At 41.2% G+C, this 24,554-nt stretch overlaps 1 protein-coding gene across 1 annotated transcript in view; it reads right to left on the bottom strand.

Moving 5' to 3' along the window:
- TNRC6C (trinucleotide repeat containing adaptor 6C) overlaps positions 1 to 24,554 on the bottom strand; it is a 127,417-nt gene that overhangs the window by 80,362 nt on the left and 22,501 nt on the right. The window contains exon 2 of the mRNA XM_059996999.1: positions 745 to 844. Within this exon, the coding sequence (XP_059852982.1) occupies positions 745 to 807 (63 nt within the window). The 5' untranslated portion in view covers positions 808 to 844. The remainder of the gene's footprint in view (positions 1 to 744; positions 845 to 24,554) is intronic.

The raw sequence follows: 24,554 nt of genomic DNA, 5'->3' as shown, positions 1-24,554 counted from the left end.
TGAAAAAAAAAATCAGAAACTCTTTAGGAATAATGTGTAGGATGTACACATCCATATGAAAGTTTATAAGCAAACTTTAATATTGGAAACTTTAAAAACAAGTTTTTGCCCAGTTACCTTATTAAAATTTACTACTGGGAAAAATGTATAATTGTCTACATTCTATTAATTATGTGCCAATATTGATCTAAAGGCAAAAAAAATCTATGTGGAAGCTCACTTAAACTCTATATTTTAATACAAACTAAAACGGATACAGTTTTAACTATAAGATGCATTAAACCAGGCAAGAACAATACAAATGGCATAACTTGGTACCTTAAATGCCCTAAAATTCAAGCATGGCCGTAAGATATACAGTAGGACTTTAGATTTTAATATTTACTAGTACAAGCTGTAAAAGAACACTTGCCAAAGCTGCAAAAATTATTTCTAGCTTTTCAAACAAAATCAGTTAAATGGCCCTTAGACATGGCTGCCCCGGACAGTTCAGTTTAAGTAAAATAGCACGGACATTCTTTACTACCAATGACTAAAATCAAAGTCCTTCAAAATACAGCTCTAGTATTTCTGAGTCCTTAAAAAAGACATTCTGTGGCTGTCACCTTTTATCTATATCACTAGCACTCTAGATTGAGCATAGTGAATTTTAAAAGTAATAACCGAACCTCTGTAATGCAATGGCTATAACGCGGTGAGACACGAGTGATGACAGAAACAATGAACTAGGAACTCTAGCCAAACCTTTTTCTGAGCACCTTCCTTCTTTTTCTTTTCTTCCTGCTTTTTCTTTTTCTTTTCTTCCATCAAACGTTCCTCTTTTTGTGTTTCTTGTTCTTTCTCCCTATTAAAAATAAAATGGTATTAGTATAATGTCCATTTTAAAATGAAAAAACATTAGCTGCAGAAAGTTTTAAGTCACACAGTTTCACACGTGGTATAAAGAAGGATATTTTTGAGAAGCAGTGTTAGAAATGGACCTTCACCCGTCCCCCCATCAGCTCCACTTCTCTGTTAAGTACTAGAGCACATGGCCCTGACTTCTTTGGCAGTGTTCATTCACTGGCCCACATCTGTTGAACACCACCAACCTTTTATCAGGCAGTGTACCAGGAATTAAGGGTACAAGATGGAGAAAGACATAGTCCCTAGAATCCAGCCCCAGACCAGTATTTCTAGAAGTGCTGTCTCAGGGACCACCATCGTCAGAATCTACCTATTAAAAGTGTAGATTCCTGGATCCCACACTAGCCCAACCAAATCAGAGCCTTTGGAGGTGATTCTTATGCACACCTTTTATGTTGGCTGGACAAAACAATTGTTTTTTAAACAAAGATCCCTACACAGCATGGTGAGCTACTATAAGGGTACACTGGAACATAGCATAGAACAACACTTGGAAGAGTGAGGTAGCCTATGAGCTACGGCTTAAATGTGGCAAAAGTGTTTGGCTGGCATGGGGTGCTGTGTCAGTTATCCATTTGCTGCCTGTCAGCTCCAGATTCACCCTCCGGCACACGCTTTGCCAATAATGGACCCGTCCCCTCAAGCACCTCTCCTTCCCTGTGAGCGCAATGCAGAGGTTTCCCAGTGAGGTGCGCTGGAGGGGCCTGCAGCAGCAAGGGGCCGTCCCACTGCCTCTGGAACCTGCAGGGTGGGGTCAGCATGTGGCTATGAGGACACCTGGTGAGGACCCCAGCCACGGACCAAGAAAGGGCAGTCTCTTAGCAACCTTGCAGCTCTGGCGTGATCTAGTGTCACCTTCCAGTGACCCTGTCAACACAGACATTGTGCACTGCGGGCCTCCTGTTACTTGCCCCACTCCCACACCAGTCTCTGTGGCCTTCTCCCAATGATGTGGCCGCGGCCCTCCTGACGGGGATGCCACGTGCTCCGTGCCCGTGGCACTGCCACTGCCACGTTGTCTTCACACCTGCACGCCTGGCCATCAACTGCAGCTCGCCACCAGGAGGGCTGCCACCAGGGCTCCCACCTCCTGTGTGCCCCTGTGGCGGGCTACCGGCTTTCCCGGGCTGGAGGAGTGCTTCCTTCCTGCTGCCAGCAACTGCCCACTGGCTGACCTGGGCGAAGCTGGGAGCCACTCTGCCATCCAGCGGGCTGCACCTACAGCTTCTTCAGTGAGTGGGAGCTCCAGCCTTGGGGAGGGGCCCCCTCCAATTGGCCCTTCCTCAGGTTCTCTCCCTCAGCCCTAGCTAGCTCTACAGTTGTTCTCTTACCACAGTTTAATTACTCTTTACAATAAATGTTCCCTGTTTATATCACCATGTAGTTTCTGCGTCCTCACTGGGCCAGACTGACACAAGTGGGAAGGAGGGTTTAATAGACTAAAGCAGAAGGAGCAACGTGCACAAAGGCCTAAGCAAACCTCACTGTCCACACACCACTGCTGTTTAACTTATTAATTTTGGAGTTTGTTTTTAACCTGTAAATGTGTTTACAACTACTACATGCATAGGGAGTCTCAACCTAGTGTCAGTTTGTACGTTATTTGAATACCATCATAATAAAAATAACTTAAATCAACAAGGTGCTGGTGATGGGGGGGCACTCAGAGCTTATTCTTCCTTTAAAACAGTGGTTCTTGGCTGCTCATAAGAATCACCTGGGAAGTTTTAAAAACTCGCAATGCCAAGGCTGTATCCCTTTTCAGTGAAATCAGGGAATTGAACTCAGACATCAGCAGTTTTAAAAGCTTCCAGATGACTCCAATGTCCGACCAAGGCTGAGAAACAACTTTTAAAAGGAAGTCAGTACATTTCCCAAGCTTGGAAACCAGCTATTATTCATTGCCTTAGATGATACCTTCCAGGAATATTTTCATGTTAAAGGATGCAGAGACACTAAGAAATCTGTGTTTAAATATTCTTACAAGGTATAGGCAAGCCCTGTGAGTGATGGGTTGTTGCTGTAATCACCATGCTACTGCCACACATCTAGGGAAAAAGTGAACAAATGTTCACTAGGAATGTAGTGTCTGTCCACCGCTACTGTTATACTTTCTTAATCTACAGCATAATGAAAGCCTTAAGTTATCTTCAGATATTAAACTTAATAAAGAAGGCAAGTAGAGCTACATTTAAAAAAAGGCATTCTATAGGAGATGGAATAAAAAGGATCTTTGCTTGATTGGATTACTCTGAAAGTTAAATTAATTAGAACCAGCTATTCCCCCAGGAGTACAGTTAAGGTTTTACTGTACTGGTAAAATAAAGTGCTGTAAATAAACAGCTCACGTAGCCCTGAGATATCTTACACTTCTCCTGCCTGAGCTCATGTTCCTATGACAAAGCACAATTCAAATGTATGAACTTTAATAAAGTTTTTATCTAATATCCCCCTAACTAGCACTAATTTCTTCTACCTCTACAATTCTTGCAATTTTTCATTAATAACTTAAAAAAATCAACACTGAATCTCTTTTTTTTTTTTTTTTTTGCGGTATGCGGGCCTCTCACTGTTGTGGTCTCTCCCGTTCCGGAGCACAGGCTCTGGACGCGCAGGCTCCGCGGCATGTGGGATCTTCCCGGACCGGGGCACGAACCCGTGTCCCCTGCATCAGCAGGCGGACTCTCAACCACTGCGCCACCAGGGAAGTCCTGAATCTCATTTTTATTTGTAAAGTAATACATGCTCATGAGAAAACATAAACAGTGCAAAAGATACGTTAACAAAAAGACAGATTCTTCCTTCTCCAGTGTCCGCAGGCTCTCTCCTTGGAGGTAAGGAGTTTTTTAAAGAACATTCTCTATGTGAATATACGGTTGTGTATCTTTAAAAATGCTTGGATTCCTATTTCTTATCAATTTGAGATAGTAACAATTTAATTTCTATAATGATGGATACGGATTTGGTTCTTCAGACCCCTATCTTCCACCCCATCACTGCTTTGAGTTCAAACGATGAACGGCATTTGCTTTAAAAACAGTATGTTAATGTTCGCTGCAGAGCTAGGTAGGGTACTGTGAGGACATTTAACTTCTTGTGTAGCTGCTTTTTTTCTAGAGTTCTTAACTGTTCTTCTTGTCCTTTTGCAATATCCTCCTTACAAAAATTGTTTTTGTTTTTTACACAACCACCCTCCTCCAGTTTAAAAACATGAGCCCTCTCCTCAACTGCATTTCCCAAACTCCTTTCCAGAGCCTCAGTCCAGCTCACTCAGTCGGGAGCACTCTGCTAGAGTTTTCTAATACCCTCTAGTTATTTTAATAAAAAGAAAATTTTGGGGCTTCCCTGGTGGCGCAGTGGTTGAGAGTCCGCCTGCCGATGCAGGGGACATGGGTTCGTGCCCCGGTCTGGGAAGATCCCACATGCCGCGGAGCGGCTGGGCCCGTAAGCCATGGCCGCTAAGCCTGCGCGTCCGGAGCCTGTGCTCCGCTGCAACGGGAGAGGCCACAACACTGAGAGGCCCGCGTACAGCAAAAAAAAAAAAAAAAAAATTTAATTGTGGTAAAATATACATAAAATTTGCCATCTTAACCATTTTTATGCGTACAGTTCAGTAATGTTAGTCACATGGTTGTACTACCAATCTCCAGAACTCTTTTCATCTTGCAAATGTGAAACTCTGTGCCCAAGAAACAACTCCCCACTACACGCCCCCTCTCCCCAGGCCATGGCAACCACCATTCTATTTTCTGTTTCTATTAATCTGACTAACCCTAAGTACCACATTGTGGTTTTGATTTGCAGTTCCCTAATGGCAGTGATATCAAGCATCTTTTCATATGCTTCTTGGACATTTGTGTATCTTTTGGGGGCCTACTCTTTTATCATAGTTTACATATTCCTTATTTTTAACTCTGTATCACTGTGTCATTTCTATCAATCCAGATTGATACAGTGGGAAAGGAGGAACTAACAGACTAAGCAGAAGGAACAGTGTGTGCAAACTCCTCATCATTGCCCATCCATGAATGCTGACCTAAACTTACTAATTCGGTCATCTTGTGACTTCCCTTGTTTTCCTCCTTGAATGATGCCCTCAAGTTATGCTGGAACTGGCTACCTTTTTGTTTCACTGATGGCTTGGCTGAGCATAAATTCTAGGTTGAAAATCAAGTTTGAAGGCACAGTGCCCCTGTATTCTAGCATCCATACCTACTCAAGAGAAGTCTGATGTCATTTTGCTTTTTTAGTCCTTTCGAGGTGCTTTCCCCCCCTCCAAAGCTTCTTTTCACCCCTGGGATTCTGAAATTTCATGATGATGTGCACCTTGGTATCTTTCTCCCCCATTATTTGTGCTTAGTATTTGGCTGATGCTTTCAATATAGAGACATTTCTTTCAGTTCTCTATTTTATTGAAAACATCTTCTGTTTTCTAAACAACACATATTAAGTTTCTTGGAGGGATCATCATAATTTATCTTGATGTTTTCTACTCTTTTTTGTTATTGTTCTCAGTTTTCTGAGTGCTTAACTGAACTTGGTGTTCCAGTCCTTCTACTGAGCTTCTTATTCCATGATATTAAAATTTTATATAACTTTCTTATTCTCCAGTTGCTCTTTTCCCACAATACTGGGTTCTTGTTTTATGGACGCAAATCATTTTTATGCTAGCAGAAGATATCAATTAGGGTTTTTCTGAAGTTCTGCTAAATTTTCTGCATTGTTTCCTTTCTGAACAGTTCTTCCCTTAGACTCCCTTTGATGTGAGAGACTTTTCTCAATTGTCTGGTCATCTTTGGTTTGACCGTTCAGGGTCAAAAAAAACAAAACAAAAAACCAATTATTTTTGTGTGCATGGGCTGGACTTGTTTCCTCATTGGCTTTGCTTTAGGGAGACAGGTTGGGGAGCTGGCTATTTTGCTAAAGTAGCCTCAAAGATGAAAACATGCAGCCTTTCCCCTGATTACCAGGGTGCTTTATTCAAAGTATTAGCTACTAGACCTTAACCACCTAGAACTGCTGAAATTTTCGATGTCATTATTCTGAATTATGACCATAACCTCCTCTCCTTACTATTTCCACTGTACCCATTCATTATCTTTACCAAAAACTCCTATTCCTTGTCTTCCATTTTCTTCTAAGCTATTTTCATCAGTTCCTTTACTAGAGAGCCTAAACCTTAAGATCGTCTCATATGTTCACTAATTCAGTCACTCAGGAACTATACAACTAGCATATGTTATTTACTGTGGTAGGCACCAGGGACAAAAAGAGCGATTGATTCATTTAACAAATATTATAGCAGAGATTACAGCAGTGACAAGGCAGAGTTCATACGCTTTTAAGGATATTCATATAAATAATGCATCAAATAAATGATCACTATTACAGCAGTGACATGTACAAAATGCAACGAGAACATAAAAGTCTGCTGGGTGATGCCCTCCTGCTTATGTTATCTTTCTATCATAGTTAAGGGGACCTTATGTCCTGCTTTAATGAACATTGTGTGCTTCCTTCTGTACTCTGGGCTGTAAGAACCTTGGTGGCAGGACTGTCTTCTGTCTCTGTGGCACCAAGAAAAGCCTGTCATCATTCGGGACATTTCTAGTACCAACTTCTGGTCCATAATCTCAGGTGAAATTTATACTGGAAAAAAATCTTCTATATTTTCTTTTCAAGGGAAACTTTATTTTCTGAAATGACCAAGTAATATTTAATAAATTTCTATCTACCTTTTGAGGCTAGTAAGAAGATTATAAACTGTATTTTTTTTCCTATGTGGAGAAGTTGTGAGATTTACAAGTCAAGCTGTAAGGGAAATAAAGAAGAGGGATAGCCAGGTTGGGAGAATTTCACTTTTAAATTTTAATTTCAACTTAAAAAATTAAATTTAAATACATATGACTTTATATACATGTGTACATATAATCTTATATATTTTTTCCCAATATAACCTTTGCTTTTGTTTCTCATTTGCTTGGCATCCCTTACTCATTCTTTCTTCTCCCTCCACATCCATCTCAAAGGTTCACTTCTCCACCTCTCTTCCAGATGACCCATGTAGCCACCTAGTTCATACCCTTCTGTGCCTCTCTCCATGCTCATGTAATTATATGGAAACATACATACCTATATACGTTTACAAAGGATTTTATTTGATTATTGTTCTGTAACACAGGGATCATGTTATGTAAACTTTTTTGCATCTTGCTTTTCTCATTCAATATGTGTCTCTCTCTCCTCATCCCCTCTCCCAACTGACAGATCTAATCCATATCCATTATTTCTAATGGCTACATAATATACCATGGTGTGAAGGTTACCATATTCTATTCAGTTATTCCTCTATTCATACACGTTCACTTCATTTCCAGTTTATCACCATTACAAGTAACTCCAGCTTTAGTCTATCTAGCTTCTGCTAAAGAGAACAACATTGCTTTGATTAGTGATATAGCTAATGCTTCAGTAATAGTGAAAACTAGGTAAGGAGAAATCTCATTCGGGGATCAACTTCAGGACCCAGAGCAAGTCTGAAGGGGCAAAGTGGACACAAATTACCTCTACTCTGTGTGGCAAGGCACATACTGTCATGGGTCCCTAGTATACTGAATTCTACTGGAAAGAAAATATTTTTAATAATCTGGATTTTCCAGATGCATACTTCCTTTACTCTCAAATAGTTTAGCAATCGCTGGATTAGGAGGCTTTGGGTGGAGAAAGAGCCACACTCGTATTTTGGAGGCAGCCAGAAGAAGGAAGGGTCGGGAGGTAGGAGACTGCCCTTAAGTGGAGCCTCTATGGGTATCAATCATCTCAGTATTCCTAGCTAACTACACCTTTTCCCAGGGAAACATGATTTGACAGCTGTAGCCACCCTACGCCGAAGTATTCTAGGTGGGAAGTCTTCCAAATTTCCAGTCTTTTATTAGTTGATTACTCCCTTTTTGCAAATGAACGGGATTCAAAAAAGAGGGTGGGCTTGTTTTTGCCTGTGAGGTTTAGTCACCAGCAACTGTAACCTAGTTTCACCTACAGGACACATCACAGCTTATGCTCTGAAGTTAGACTCCAATGTCATGTCATTAAAATATTCACTAATTCAGTGTGTGTGTGTGTGTGTGTGTGTGTGTGTGTGTGTGTGTGCGCGTGTGCGCGCGCGCGCGCGTGTGTGTGTGTGTTATATGCCGTTATATACAGTTTGGCTAATTCAATTAGAATTTCCTGGCAGGGTTTACGTTAGGAAGAGCTGGTTAAGTGTTATCAGACAAAATTAAAAAGGGAAGGGGAAGGAAGAGGTATCCTGTGCAGTCGTCAAATAAATATTTAAGATTCTTTTCAACATGTGTTTGAATACACGATACAGCCTTGTGGGCAGTACAGAAAGGATAAGACATAAAATAGTCTTAGCCCTTGAGGGGAATAGAATCTAATAGGAGAGTGACAGTAAAGCTTGAATTATCCTTAATACTTGATAGACTATGGAAATAAACAGAATAATGTAGTAGACAGCTTATGCTTGAGATTCAGAGTCACAGAACTAGGTTCGAAAGTAAAGGTCACTAGCATAGGAGGTCCAGAACCTGTAGGCTCAAGTATGGGCTGGACTGGGTAGAAGAACTGGACTGTCATGCAGTCATTCAGCGTGACACCAGGACGTGGGGTGGAAAAGGGTACCACAGCTCTGACAAACAGGAGCAGAGGGTGGAAGGGAGAGTTTTTATTTGAGGATTAAAGGAAAACACAGTTAGAGAGAATCTAAGGTCTCCTGATGTTCACAGCTTTGTGTAATGCCCTCCCCGTGAGTGTGGGAGGGACCCGGGACTTGCTTCTCACCGCTAGACTATGGCAAAGGTGACGGAATGCTGCTGCCTTGACTACATTTAGAAGACTCCATCTGTTTAGCAGACTTGCTTTAGTCTCCCTTTCAGGTGTTGGCTTTGAAGAAACAGCTGCCATGAGTCCTACTGCTGCAAGGAAATGAATTCTCCCAACAGCCTGAGTGAGCTTGGAAGCCCACCTTTCCCCAGTCAACTCCCCCCACACACGCGCCCCGCCCATGAAAACCCAGACCTGGCCTTGACTGCAGCCTGCAGTGGGTCCAGCTAACTAACCCATGCCTAGCCCCCTGACCCACAGAAACCGTGAAATAATGAATATGTATTGCTTTAAGTTTGTGGTAATTTGTCATGAAGCATAGGAAACTAATACAGGTCGTGATTTAAGACTTCCAGGGCAAGCCAAGATGGAGTAGGCCCGCCACAGCCTCTCTGCCACTGATTACCACAAAAGACTGGATGAGGCACAATATAAATTCAAAAATACAAACTATGAAAAGTAAACAAAAGCAGGTGGACTAGGCAGAGGAGTCAAAACTTGGGGAGGTGACTGTATGGGGGCGAGTTTCTCACCTACCCTCCTCTTGAAGCTGGTTTGTTGTAATTTTAACAGAAGGTTGGCCCCAGTCACAGAGCTGTGCTGTGCTGTGGTGGCCCAGGCAGCTGAAACCGAGAGAAGCCCCCCTTTCTGAACAGAGAATTAGGAAACTGAGCTCTTGTGAGCTAGACAGTGTGGGGGACCCAGAGAGCAACTGGCTGGAGGAGACCCCCAAAGTCTGTGCATAAACTTCCACAGTTCTGGGTTCACCTTCGAGTCATGCGTGTGTGGGACAGACCCAAAACAGCGAAGCAGTTGCTTTGAAAACTGAACTACAACTTCAACTACTCTCCCCTCTTCTCCCCCAAGTCTTGGACTAACCCCTGAGTGGCACACGGGTGGGCCAGGCCCAAAGCAGCATAGCAGGGTGAAAGCTACGGAAACTGAATGACATTTGAACCACTGCCCACAGAAGACGAGACAGACTTTGTGGTCTGAACCTAACTGGGTTGATTGCCTGCTAAAACAAAAACAAAATAACAGCAACAGAATCAAATGCTCTAGAGGAGTTTAATAGGACTCAAAGTCTATACAACACATTCAGAATGTCCAGGATAAAATCCAAAATTACTCTTCATACGAAGAACCAGGAATATGTGGGCAAACTGTCAGGACAAAGTACAAGGGCTACCAACTCCCAGATGACCCAGGTGTTGGAATTATCAGACAAAGACTTTAAAGCAGTTATTGTAACTATGCTCCAGGAGGCAAATAAAGGTAAATGCCCTTGAAACAAATGGGAATATAGGTGTTCACAGCAGATAAACAGAAACTGTAAAAACAGAAGTGGAAATTTTATTCATTCATTCACTTATTTTTTACTTTTTGTCTGTGCTACGCAGCTTGCAGGATCCTAGTTCCTTGACCAGGGATCAAACCCCCATCCTTGGCAGTGAAAGCGCAGAGTCCTAACCACTTGCCCGCCAGGGAATTCCCTCAAGTGGAAATTTTAGAACTGAAAAATAAAATATCTGAATTAAAAACTTCACTAGATGAGTGCAATGAAAGAATGAATGAGGGAAAAGTTTGTGAACTTAATTCAAGCAAAAGAAATGATCTGAAGAACAGACAGAAAAAAGATTGAGAAACATGAAGAGTCTCAGGGACCATGGGACAATACCAAAAGGTCCAACATTCATGTCATTAGGGTTCCAGGAGTAGAGGAGAAAGAGATTGGTGAAGAAAAATAAATCTGCAAAAATAATGGTGGAAAACTCCCCAAAGTTGGTGATATAAATAAATTTACAGATTCAAAAAGCTCTGTGAACTCCTAATAGGATAAACTCGAAGAAAACCCCACTCAGACATATCATATATTAAGTACAAGCAGCCAGATTCAAAAGGATACGTGCTGTATAGTTCCATTTATATGACAATCTGGAAAAAGAGAACAATTATAGGAACATAAAACAGACCTGTGATTGCCTGGGCCTGGGGAGGGAGGAAGATATTACTACAAAGGGGCAGAGCAAGGGAACTTTTTTGGAGGATGACAGAACTATCCTGAATCTTGATTATGATGGTGGTTATATACACCTATAAACATTACATATATATATACTGTATGCATTTGTTGAAACTTAGATAACTGTACACTAGAGAGTGAATTGTACTGTACGTAAACTTTTAAAAAAGTGAATAAAAACAACAAAAATCAAAAACAAAAGCAAAAAATGATTTGTAAATGGTCACCGGGCGAGGCAGGGTGGGGGGGAAGGTGGTGGTTCTGGGGAATGTTGAATCCCTCCCTCATGCATCTTCTTCCCCCTCCATTCCTGGCCTAATGAGAGATGGGGTTTCAATTAAATGGAGGGGGGGACATGGAGTGAGTTGCGAGGGTACAGAGTTAAAGATAAAGATCTTCATTTACCACAGGACCAGTGTACCGTAAGACACAGAGGGAAGATGTGGAGGAAAGGACGAGACACTGACTGGGAATGCTGACTGCAGGCACCTTTATTTTAGAAGGATGGAGAAGCATCACAGAGATCTGAAGAGAGGCATGGCAACAGCAGCTGGCCTCGAGGTATTCCAAAAGAACTCTGACATTACTTTCATTTTAGTGCTAATACAGACTTACTACTGTGGCTAAAACACCAAACCAGAACAAAAGCCAGCAGCACCCTTAGTAGGGAGCAGTCTGACTGACCAGACTTCTTAGCAGTTCCTCTCATCGGATAAACACACACTATGGTGCTTGCTGTCTAACCACTGACATATACCCACTTCCCTGTCCCACTAATGCTTCTCTACATCTTATTATCTTCTTCCATTGGCTTTTTGTCACAGAACAAATGATGTCCCTCATTTGGTAGGCTTTTCTCTGAACGATAAAGTTGATTACCTCCGTCTGTTATTTTTGCCGCTCAGCTTCCTTTACTCCTCCCTTTGGAACCTGTGCCCCAATTTCCCCCAGAGTACCAGTCCTTCTCTCACGCTAATGTTAAGGACAGTGGCTCCAGAGATGTGTCTGGCCAATCAAAAAGCACTGCATTTCCTGGGCCATGGTGATTAGATTCAGGATGACTCTGCATGTGAACATCACAGGAAGGACGCTGAACGGAAACTCAAGGCCTTAATCACAGAGGGCCTGGAAATGAAGCTGACGCCAAGGAAAAGAAGCAAAGAAATGGCGTGAGAATTAAGTCTTGGTAATGTATGTCCTTTGAGCCCAGGAACAAGTTGTTCCTGTGGCCTGGTACCTCAGTGCCTTGCCCTTGCCTGGTCCTACTAGGCCAGTCAAGATCCTCCTTGGAATGTGAATCCTGAACTGAGTGGCAACAGCTGGAACAGATCCATCGCAGCGACTGCAGCCTCCAGATCTGTCCATTAGCACTTGCTACCTAGATTTTGCAGGCTGAGGAGCCCGGCTTCTCAGTTTTTCCTTCAATGATGTCAGCCACCTCATATCATTCCAAAGTCCCTCTTCCCCTCCCCCCTTAATTTGTACAGAGTCACCTTCTGTTGCTTGTAACCAAAGAATCCTGATAAATACAGTTTCTCAACAATCTATTTATTTAATTTAGACTTAGTAAAGTATGTGCTGACTGGATCTAGCACTATTTAATTATGATGTCTCAAAACTAATCATGTTCAGTAAACATTTTTAACCACTATAAAAACTGCTTTAGAATTACTACATCACATGTCAGTTACAAGCATAGAAGTTATAAGTACTGTTTTCTTTTTTTTTTGGCCGAGCCACACAGCATACAGGATCTTAGTTCCCCAACCAGGGATTGAACCTGTGCCTTCCACAGTAGAAGCGTGGAGTCTTAACTGCTGGACCATCAGGGAAGTCCCTAAGTACCATTTTGTGAAAACCTTTTCTTTATTTCATTTCTGAGTTTAAAGTAGCCTCAAATTAAGTCAGAAAATGCCACTATACTTTTTTTTGTTGCTCCATTTCCATCGTCAATTTACATAATGATAACTTGAATATGTGTACTTTAAATATGCTTAAAATAACAGAAGCAAATCTCCAACCAATCTCTCAGATACAGTAGTCCTGGCTGGCACATCCTGGTATGTAAGCCACAGAGTGGTTATTAATAATGATCAGGATTTCACTGTTTGCTAGAAAATTTTAAAATAGGTACGGTACTGGGTAACCAATGACAAGCATGCTTTACCCAAAAGTGTCTACTTCCAACTACTAAGGAATGTGGAGGTGGGGAACTGTGCTATTGACTTACTGCCGCTCAGCTCCACGCTCAGCTTTTTGCCCACTCTGTGAAAACTGGGACCTTTAAACATTTTCCTTTGCCAGCTGGCACGATGTTAACCTTTTTCAACAGAGGGTGCTAGAGAGACACAGCAGGAAAAGAGTTTTGCTCTTGGCTGACTCCTAAAGGCCCCTCCCTCCCCCACCCTGAGAACTTCCCAGCGGTCCCCCCACCCTCCACCCTCCCACGCTCAGTGACTTTTCTGCCATCCCTTGTGCCCTATCCAGAGGTCTGGACCTCAGCCAGGGGGGCTCTCACTGGGCACCCCATCTCAGCCCTGCGGGCAGTGGCTACTCCTTACACTGCTATGCCTGCAAAATTTAAAGTTTTCTCTACTGACTGGCAAATCCCTCATTACTCCAATCCCGTTAGAGTTGGCAATTCTTTATATTAAACTTTCCCTGTTCACGTTATCGTTTGGTTTCTCTCTCCTGACAGAAGAATCCTTAAATTAGAGCCTATTTCAATCCTGTCAACAAACCGGAGACTTTTTAATATTGCCACACTAATGAATAAGTAAAATTCACAGATGTGCCTAAATAGCGAATAAATGACATCAAATATAAAACAAGTTAAATTTAATTAATAGCACATAGACCTGAAGTATGCAACCTGATAGGTGTGGAAAAAGACTCGATTTGCCTGGATTTGCCTAATATCACTTGCCCAGTATTTTTTGTTTGACTCAATAATATATCTATGCTCTAAAACTTGTGATACATCTGGGCGAATTTAGAGAAGGTTCTCCTTCATGATTATGAAGAAGAAAGAACAAAGTTCTGGCACCATATAACCGCAGGCCAGTCACTAAAATGATGAAACAGACACCTGGGGCAGTTATCAGTGAGAGAGCTGGACTGCAGATCATTTCCAGGGTAACTTTCTATTTAAAAATGTTGCAATTCTGGGACTTCCCTGGTGGCGCAATGGTTAAGAATCGGCCTGCCAATGCAGGGAACACGGGTTAGAGCCCTGGTCTGGGAAGATCTCACATGCCGCGGGGCAACTAAGCCCGTGTGCCACAACTACTGAGCCTGCGCTCTACAGCCTGCGAGCCACAACTACTGAGCCTGCTTGCCACAACTACTGAAGCCCGCACGCCTAGAGCCCGTGCTCTGCAACGAGAAGCCACCACAATGAGAAGCCCAAGCACCGCAAGGAAGAGTAGCTCCAGCTCGCCGCAACTAGAGAAAGCCCGCGCACAGCAGCAAAGACCCAGTGCAGCCAAAAATAAATAAATAAAATTTAAAAACAAAAACAAACTCTTTAAAAAAAGAAAAGAAAAAAAAAGTTAAAATTCTGTGAACTAAAAGGACTGTTAACTGTGGACTCAATTTCCGGAGCCATTAAACTAACCTGTGCTCAAAGCTGGATTCTAATTTGGGAGAGCAGGCAAGTGCACAAGACCTGGGCAGAAATAGCTTTGTGACAATCTGCACAATGGAAAAGTCAAATATAAAAGGAGATGATACCACCACCATCCACCCAGTCCCCTGATCCAGAAACATCTGTGAAGCCAGGGTTTATATGAAAGGATGGTAGGAAAGAAGGTTTCAAGGGTCTGTGCTGGAGTCATGAGGCGATAAAGGCGTCAGATGCCTGTCTGAACAGTTTCTACAAAGAAACCTAAGGCAGGAGAGAAATCATATGACCAATTTTATTTGTGCAGAAAAAACACAGGTACTGAAAGGGATTGTTAGTATCTCACATTAAAAATGCGAAATACGAAGACTCATTTCAGAAACGATCAGGAAGCAAACCTGCCTGAGAAATACCAGTTATTGAAAGAACTGAATTTTCTGTTTTGTTTTCTAAACATACACCAGGTTCATAGGACCAAAAACAAAGAAACAAAACAACAAAGTCTAGACAGAGATCCTACGGGAACCTAATTAAGAAAAAAAGTGTTCTATAATTTGCCATGCTGCTCTTATATAATCAGGTCTAGTCCTTAGTCATTCATTCAACAAACACAAAGCAGTGAACTGTCCACTGGACCCTGACTTGTTCAGTTCTATACTTTGAATCGTAAGAAGTATTTACTAGTCACAGATTGTTGTGTCAGTACCTTAATTACTGTTTTAAGTCAACAACTCTAATACTCAAAGTATGTAACTTGTATGACCTGGATGTCCAATACTATGTTCACATACCAATTTAAAAGAGCAAATGTTTCCTATTACTCTCACAAAGTCAACTCTCTGCTAGTTCCCACCATTTTGGCTTTCTGATTTCTTAAAAAAAAAAAAATTCAGAGTTCACCTCCTTAAAGGACTCTAATGGAACCACATCTGGTAACGGATTAGTATAAGTGCTCAGAGCTAACCCACAATCTGCCTTATAGTGAAGCAATGAGCAACTTACTAAATTATGCTACTATTAATGATTCAATTCCTCACTCTGTCCTTTATGGCTTATTAAAACCATGAGAACATACACCAGTTCTACAAAGGAAGAAAAAGTTTCCCTAGCACTCAGGTCCAGAAATAAGTTTTCCAGGGGATACCTCTCCCAGGTGACATAGAGTCAGGCTCTGGACAGCTTCTTTCAGGCCCTAGAGCATGCACATAGCCAAAAACATGATGGGAAAACTCAGGGAACTGTCAAAAACTCAGCAATTCTCTGGGGAGCCAAGGTACATGGTCCAGGTATGAAGGTTTCTGATGGTTTTGCTGAATCCAAAGATAAAACCTAGAAAATCGAACAATCCTCCACAGATACCAAGTTCAACTGAAAATAATAGTTTGAGGTTGTAGTCTTTGAAAAAACTAATGATAGCAATAGCTATCATTTAGTAAACACTGGGCTTGCAAGGCCTCTTCAATAGACGACCCCAATGACTCCTAAAAACAACTTTGTTAAAATGGACATCACCTGCATCTTAAAAGAGGTGACTGAAGCTCAGAGGATCTCGGTGAGTCGCCCACTGTGACACAGACAGGAAGTGACTGACTCTCAAGCACATGCTCCTTCATCATGCACAACGCACCCCTAAAGAGCACATACGCTTCGTCGTACGTAGTCCAAGAGCAAGAGCCAAGTGCTTCAGATTTAAGACAAGCTGATAGTAAAGCTGACCCCACTTTTTGGAAATTGAAGAGTCCAATTAAGACAATCTCTTAGATGATACATTAGTTACAGTACAGGCAGAGCCACTGTAACTAAGAGACCCCAAAATGCAATGTCCTCAAGACGTTTCTCCCCCAAGTCCGGAGGCTGGCCAGGTACCTTTGCTCCAGGAAATCATCTAGGGACCCAGTTCTTTTCATTCACTAGGGGAGGGAAAAGAAGAATTGCAGAGCAAATCATTTTCTTTTTGGTTCATGCCCTGCAAGTTCATACATTATTTCTGCTCATATCTGATTAACCAGAACTTTATTCATATGCCCATATCTAGATACAAGTACGGCTGGGGAAATCTAGGTGTGCTCATCTAAAACTTCTTCCAAAAGGAAGGAGAAAATGCATTCCTGGGGGAAAATAAACAGTTTCCAGAACTGATGGAGCGCTTCCCCATCTCTATGTGGAGATAAAAAGTAGGTAATTTTTCCAAAACAAAACAGATATACATACACAGATACAGATTTGAGTTTGTGTGTTACTTGAACAAATGATACATAAATCAAGTCCCCAACATTCAACTCTATAGAATATGAGCAAAATGATTTTGGGCAGAAACTTCTTCAAGGGATCAAGATGTCACCAGTTACTTGCTGTGGCAACAGAAAAATCCTAGTAATGCTTCTACAGAATGATTGAGCATCACAAGGTTGCCAGTAAATCTTCCAGAATGAATTTGTTATAAAAATACCAAATTTTATCTAATCTAAGATGCTTTCAAATATAAGATGCACCATTATTTCTTATGCACTAAGAAAGAAAAATGCTGCCAATTACACCATGAAATACCATTATTGTCTATAAGATGCATGCCAATTTCAGAGATGTTAAAAGTGGGAAAAATGTGTTTCTTAGAACAAATGAAATACAGTATGCCCCTGAAATAACAAATCAAAGTGATCTACCTTATGAAATTACTGGACAAAAACCAATTAAATTTTAGAAAATAAATTGTTGCTACTAGGCCATTCTTTATGATGATAATATAAATAAATATATGGAGGTCAAACATACACTTCATGAATTTTTAAAAAAACAACTCAATTCTATGGGAAAGTCAGACAGCTACTTTCATAACACATGAATTACAATTTGCTAAGAAGCACAGGGCGGGGGCTTCCCTGGTGGCGCAGTGGTTAAGAATCTGCCTGCCAATGCAGGGGACACGGGTTCGAGCCCTGGTCTGGGAAGATCCCACATGCCGCGGAGCAACTAAGCCCGTGCGCCACAACTACTGAGCCTGTGCTCTAGAGCCCGCACACCTAGAGCCAGTGCTCCGCAACAAAAGAAGCCACCACAATGAAGCCTGTGCACTGCAACGAAGAGCAGCCCCTGCTCGCTGCAACTAGAGAAAGCCCGCACACAGCAATGAAGACCCAACACAGCCAAAAATAAATAAAATAAATTAATTTAAAAATATATATATATAAAATAAGCACAGGGCATTGTGAGAGCACGAGGGAGGAGGTAGTCAGGAGAGCATGGGAGGTTTCCTGTGGAGGTGAGCTAAGCTCTGAAGGATAACTAGCTGAACTGGCAGGGGAACAGCATGGATAAAAGCTCTATGGTGGAAAAGAAATACGGCACGTTTTGAGAACAGCAAGATGACTAGTGAGCCTAAAGCATGGGGACAATGAAGAAATGGCTAAAGCAAGTCTGGTGGGATAAACTGAGTTTTTGGTCTTATCCTCAGAGCAGTGAGAAGTTACTGAAGAATATTCAGCAAGAAAATAACAATCATATTTGTCTTTTTACGAGGTCATTCTAGCTACTACATGGAGAATGGAATATATGTGGATAAGAGTGGACAGGTGGAAACCAATGAGTAGGCTCTGCTGTCAGTCTAAGAGTTTAGAATTGGTAGTTTAGATTTGGGGAGCAGCAGAGGATTTGGGGATGGAAAGCAGGGTTTGAAAATTATTTAGGAGATAAAATGAATAGAACGTGGTGATTAATTGCATATGGGCATAAGGGAGAGGGGGGCATCGAGAACAGCCCCTGGGTTTCTCACCAGTGTGACTAAGTGTACGGCATCGTTCAAGATAAACACTGGAGAAGAACACCCTGAATTTGAGATGCTTGAGCATTAAACTGGGAAGGGAGCTGGCAGCTTGATATATAATTCTGGATTCAGAGGAAAGATTTGGGCTGGAGAGAAGTCTACGGAGCTGTCAATGCAGAGATAAATCAAAGCCATGGCCACAGCTGAAATCAGGTAGGGATGGGGTTAGAAAAGAGGGCCGGGGACAAAGACTTAAGGAACATCAGCATTCAGAGGTCAGACTCAGGAGGATGAGACTGTCATTCAAACACCCACCCATTATTTATGCATCAATTCTTTATTAGTAACTGGCTACAATATGCCAGACTCTGTTTTAGGTATAAGGATATCCAGTGAACAAGATGCATTAGCTTCCTATTATTAAGGAGCTTACAGTTTAGTGAGCAACCAAATAAAAAACACAAGAAAATAAGATAATTTCAGTTTGTGATAGTGCTATGAAGAAAATAAAATTGGCATCACAACTCAAATTCCATGATGGCATGACATCAGTGATGAGATTTCCAAAATGATGAGTAATTACTGAGAACGTTCCAGACAAAGTATAATCTTCCCTCAACTTACATGAGAGCTGCTTTCCTGGGAAATTCAGTATATATCACAACAGCACACACACACAGACTGTATATACATGTAAAATAGGTTCTGTGTGAGAATAAACAAAATGTTCACCCACCTAAATATCCAGAGGGCTATCCAAAAGCCACCAAGGATGTGGTACCAGGCTTCACTGTATGGGGCTGGTCCAGGTACTACAGAACATCTAGGATCCTTGGCTCCTAACCCACTAAATGCCACTGTGCCTGAGCCCAATCGTGCCATAGCTCTAAACACATCTCCGTATTCCCAAATGCCCCCCAAGGGAGTTGGCACCTCCCCTGCTGAGAACCGCTGCTTTAAGGCAACGAAGTACACCCTGCTAAATGACACAAATTCCAAGAAATGGAGAGGCACTGAGGTATCCATACTAATGAATTCTAGTTGCAGACATTTCCATGAAGTGGCAATCAATCACTCTTTTTCATTCGATATATACAGTTGACCCCTGAACAACATGGGTTTGAATTGCGCAGGTCCACTTATATGTGGATTTTTTTCGACAAATACATACTACAGTACTACACGATCTGAGGCTGGTTGAATCCAAGGTTGTGGAACCACCTATATAGAGGGCCGAATGTAAAGTTACATGCAGATTTTCGGTTGTGCAGTGGACTGGCACCCCTAACCCCCACATTGTTCAGGGGTCAACTGTACTTACTATGTGCCAGACAATGTTCTGGTCCCTGCCTTCACAGAGCTTACATTTTAGAGTTTCTTGTCTTTTCTGGATATATGCCCAGGAGTGTGACTGCTGGATCATATGGTAACTTATTTATTTATTTATTTTTGGCTGCACTGGGTCTTCGTTGCTGCACACAGCCTTTTCTCTAGTTGCGGCGAGCAGGGGCTACTCTTTGTTGCGGTGTGCGGGCTTCTCGTTGTGGTGGTTTCTCTTGTTGCGGAGCATGGACTCTAGGTGTGCAGGCTTCAGTAGGTGCAGCATGTGGGCTCTAGACCACATGGGCTTTAGTAGTTGTGGCATGTGGGCTCAGTAGTTGCAGCTTGTGGGCTCTACAGCGCAGGCTCAGTAGTTGTGGTGCACGGGCTTACTTGCTCCGTGGCACATGGGCTCTTCCCGGACCAAGGATCGAACCCGTGTCCCCTGTATCAGTTGGCAGATTCTTAACCACCGTGCCACCAGGGAAGTCCGAGCTTACATTTTAGAAAACTGGAATAAACACACAACTACTTGAAATAAAGACGATCCAGAATGTGGTTCTTTTTTTTTTTTTTTTTTTTTTTTTTTTTTTTTTTGCGGTACGCGGGCCTCTCACTGTTGTGGCCTCTCCCGTTGCGGAGCACAGGCTCCGGACGCGCAGGCTCAGCGGCCATGGCTCACGGGCCCAGCCGCTCCGCGGCATGTGGGATCTTCCCAAACCGGGGCACGAACCCGTGTCCCCTGCATCGGCAGGCGGACTCTCAACCACTGTGCCACCAGGGAAGCCCCCAGAATGTGGTTCTTATACTTAAAATCTATACACCCTGGCATCTCTCAGGTAAAAGTACAAAGAGTTTCCTTGAAAATTAATGTTATTTTCTCCATTAACTGTTTGTAGTCATTTGTAGGCACATGTACCATAATAGAGATTTAAACATTCAGCACCCAACAAATGACATCCAACACTGAAAAAGCAATTGTGTACTTTCAAATCGCACTGAAAAAGTTTTTACAGTCTGAAAGACAGTAGCACCTACTGGAAAAGATGCTAATTATAACCAAACCCTTTTGGACTCTAAATACGCTCAGACATAAAAGAAAAGAGGGGGGGAGCTGTGCATTTTTAACCAGGGAATCATTAAAGTACAGAAGTGATCTCCATGGAGAACAGATTCACAGATGGGCAGATGCAGAGAAGAAATTCTGATGTTGGGAAGAAGATGCGATAAAGAGTAAAGAGCTGGTAAATACTGCTAATTAGCACAGTACCACTGGTACACGGTTGACCACAGTGTTAATTTACACTCTCAATAACGCTCAGTTCAGTTCATGGAATTTTCTAAACTTGAAAAAGAAAGATTATGATTGAAATAATTCTATATATAAAATTTTATACTTTTTTTTAATTTATAACAAGGTATTCTCACACTAAGCAAGCTTCACAAATACAATTTTTAATGACAGATAACATAATATTTTCATTGTGTAGACAGACCATAATCTTCTTAACAATTCTCCTGTTATTTACTTAGGTGTTTCCTTTTTATACTGCTTTCATCACTAACCCTCATTTGTGTAGTTTGTTCTGTATTTGTGATTATTCGATTTTGTTCTGTATTTGTGATTGCTGTCTTAAGAGAGGTTTCCAGAAGCAGACTTACTAAAACAAAAGTGTATAATTAAGAGTTTCAATACTTATAGCCAAACTGTTATCCAAAAGCATTTTAATAATCTGTACTTTTTTATTAGCTGAGTATAAGAGTGCTTAATTCAAAATATCCTCACAAGCACTGAGTATTATAATTTTTAATCTCTGCTAATCAGATAGAAAAAGTATCTCACTGGCATTAATTTACAATTCTTTGATTTTTTTTTTTTTTTTTTTTTTTTTTTGCGGTACGCGGGCCTCTCCCGTTGCGGAGCACAGGCTCCAGACGTGCAGGCTCCGCGGCATGTGGGATTTTCCTGGACCGGGGCACGAACCTGTGTCCCCTGCATCGGCAGGCGGACTCTCAACCACTGTGCCACCAGGGAAGCCCTCTTTGACTATTAATTCCCCATATATTGTTAACCTGCATGAATTTTGTTTTCTGTGAATCAACCATTTATATTTTCTGGTCTATCCCTTGGGTTCTTAATTGGTTTTTTCTTTATCAATTTGTAAGAATTTATATATGTTAAATGGATTAAACTTTTATCCTGTTGCTGTAAACATTTTCCCCATTTTTAGTTTGTCTTTTAATTATTTTTAATTTTTAGTTATTATTTTTTTATTGGCGTACAGTTGTTTTACTGTGTTGTTAGTTTCTGCTGTACAGCAAAGTGAATCAGTTATACATATATGCACTCTTTTATATATCTACTCTTTATATCCAATCAGTTATATGTATACATATATCTTCCCATTTAGGTCACCACAGATCACTGAGTAGAGTTCACTGTGCTATACAGTAGGTTCTCATTAGTTATCTATTTTATACATAGTAATGTATATATGTCAATCCCAATCTCCCAATTTGTCCCATCTCCCCTCCCCCCTTGGTAACCATAAGTTTGTTCTCTAGAAGTGACTCTACAGAGTCACATATGTGACTCTATTTCTGCTTTGCAAATAAGTTCATCTGTACCATTTTTCTAGATTTCACATATAAGTGATATTATGCAATGTTTGCTTTTCTCTTTCTGACTTACTTCACTCCGTATGACAGTCTCTAGGTCTATCCACGTTTCTGAAAATGGCAGTATTTCATTCCTTTTTATGGTTGAGTAATATTCCATTGTATATATGTACCACACCTTCTTTATCCATTCCTCTGTTGATGGACATTTAAGTTGCTTCCATGTCCTGGCTATTGAACATCAGGGTGCACGCATCCTTTTGAATTATGGTTTTCTCCGGATATATGCCTAGCAGTGAGATTGCTGGATCATATGGTAGCTCTATTTTCAGTTTTTTAAGGAATCTCCATAGTGTTCTCCATAGTGGCTGTACCAATTTACATTCCCAGCAACATTGCAGGAGGGCTCCCTTTTCTCCAGCATTTATTGTTTGTAGATTTTTTGATGATGGCCCTTCTGACGGGTGTGAGGTGATACCTCATTGTAGTTTTGATTTGCATTTCTCTAATAAGTAGTGATGTTCAGCATCTTTTCATGTGTCTGTTGGCCATATGTATGTCTTCTTCAGTGAAATGTCTATTTAGGTCTTTCCGCCCATTTTTTTATTGGTTTGTATGGGTTTCCTTTGATATTGAGCTGCATGTCATCTCTTAATTATCTTAGAAGTTTTAAGTTTTAAGTTTTAAGTTTTAAGAAGTTAGAAGTTTTAAATTCCCATAAAATCCCACAAGAAACTTTCACGAGATTTTTAGTGCAGAAACATTCCTCAAATTGTTTTTATTTTCTAGATTTCTTAATTGCTTTATACAGATGATGCTTTATTTAATGTTTCTTTAGGTGTAGGGTAGACACTAGGATTTATCTTGCCTCCTTTTAGATCAACTGAGTGCCTAGATGTCATTTAGTGCCCAGGACTGAATGATCCTTCCTCTCCCAACTCATCTGTGACTCTGACTCTTCATATATCAAAACCACATATAACAGATGGGCCTGAAGACCATTCTGCTCCATTAATCACTGTGTGCTTCTGCCAGGACCACACTATTTTAATTATTCCGGTTTCATAAAATCTTGGTTATCTGCTACCACTAGTTTCCCTCATTATTCTGTTTTAAAAATTTACTTAACTATGCTTTTATCCTTCCAGATGAAATTTACAACCATTTTGTCATGTTCGAAAAGAAAAACATGTAGTTTTTTTTTAAATAGAATTGCTTTAAACCTACAAATTAATTGAACCAAAAGCTCTGTAGGATTTAATTTTCCTAATTGAGGAAATCTCTCAATGTATTTCTTTCTCTTTCAGTGAAACTGTCATTTTCTTTATATCTATTTCCTATACATGTTAAGCCCATTTCTAGGTATTTTATGATACTTTAATGTTATTATGTTAGGATCAAATAGTCTATGTATTGCCTAAATGGTTACTGATGGTAGACTATTGATTTATCTATACTGCATCAAATAACTTTACAGCAGACCACCTTGGGTTTTCTGGATATACAATCTGTAAACAACCATCTTCTTTTCATCTTTTTATTTCTCATTTCTATTTCATATTGTGGTAGGCAGAATTCTAAGACACTCTCCCCATACTTAGCTGCTGGTTTATACATACTTTCTCCCAGTTATTCAATCAAACACTAATCTAGGCACTGTTGTAAAGGAACTTTGCAGATGTAATTAAAGTCCCAAATCAACTGACCTTAAGATAGGAAGATTATCTAAGGGGGCCCAACCTAATCACATGAACCCTCTGAATCCAGGTTTAGAGGTCAGAGACAGAAGCCAGAAGTTCAGAGTATGAGAAGGATTCAACACACAGTTGCTGGTTTGAAGATGGAGGATACATGGCTAGGAACATGGTGGCCTTGAGAGCAACCCCCACTGACAGCCAGCAAGGAAACAAGGACCTTAGTCCTACAACCACAAGGAACTGAATTCTGCCAACAACGAGCCTGGAAGCAGATTTTCCCCCAGAGCCTCCAGAGGAGAGCTCAGCTTGGCCGACACCTTGAGTTCAGCCCTGTGAGACCCTAAGCAGAGACCTCAGTCATGCCATGCCAGACTTTTGGCCCACAGAACTCTAAACTAACATTGGTTGTTCTTTTAAACAGCTAGGTTTGTGGTAATTTGCTATGCGGCAATAGAAAACTAACACACCTTATTAACTGGCAGGGACTTAGAAAGCAATGTTAGAGAAGATTAAATACTAATGTCAGTAAGTCTTAGCAGTCAGAGAACAGCTGGCATCAGAAACCACACCAATAATTTGAACAGGGTAGATTTAATAGATCTGTTAACTAGTAAAAGTTGGCTAACTTTTAAGAGGGGCAAAAAAGGTCTCTAAGTGATCCAGAAGCAGCAAATGCAGACAGCAGAAATTTACTACCTCTAGGCTGAGGGTGTACAAATAAGGCGC

The sequence above is a fragment of the Delphinus delphis genome, chromosome 19 (assembly GCF_949987515.2).
Source record: "Delphinus delphis chromosome 19, mDelDel1.2, whole genome shotgun sequence".
Taxonomy (NCBI): Eukaryota; Metazoa; Chordata; class Mammalia; order Artiodactyla; family Delphinidae; genus Delphinus; species Delphinus delphis.
The sequence above is the reverse complement of the archived record's forward strand: the minus strand, read 5'-3'. Positions and strand labels throughout refer to the sequence as shown.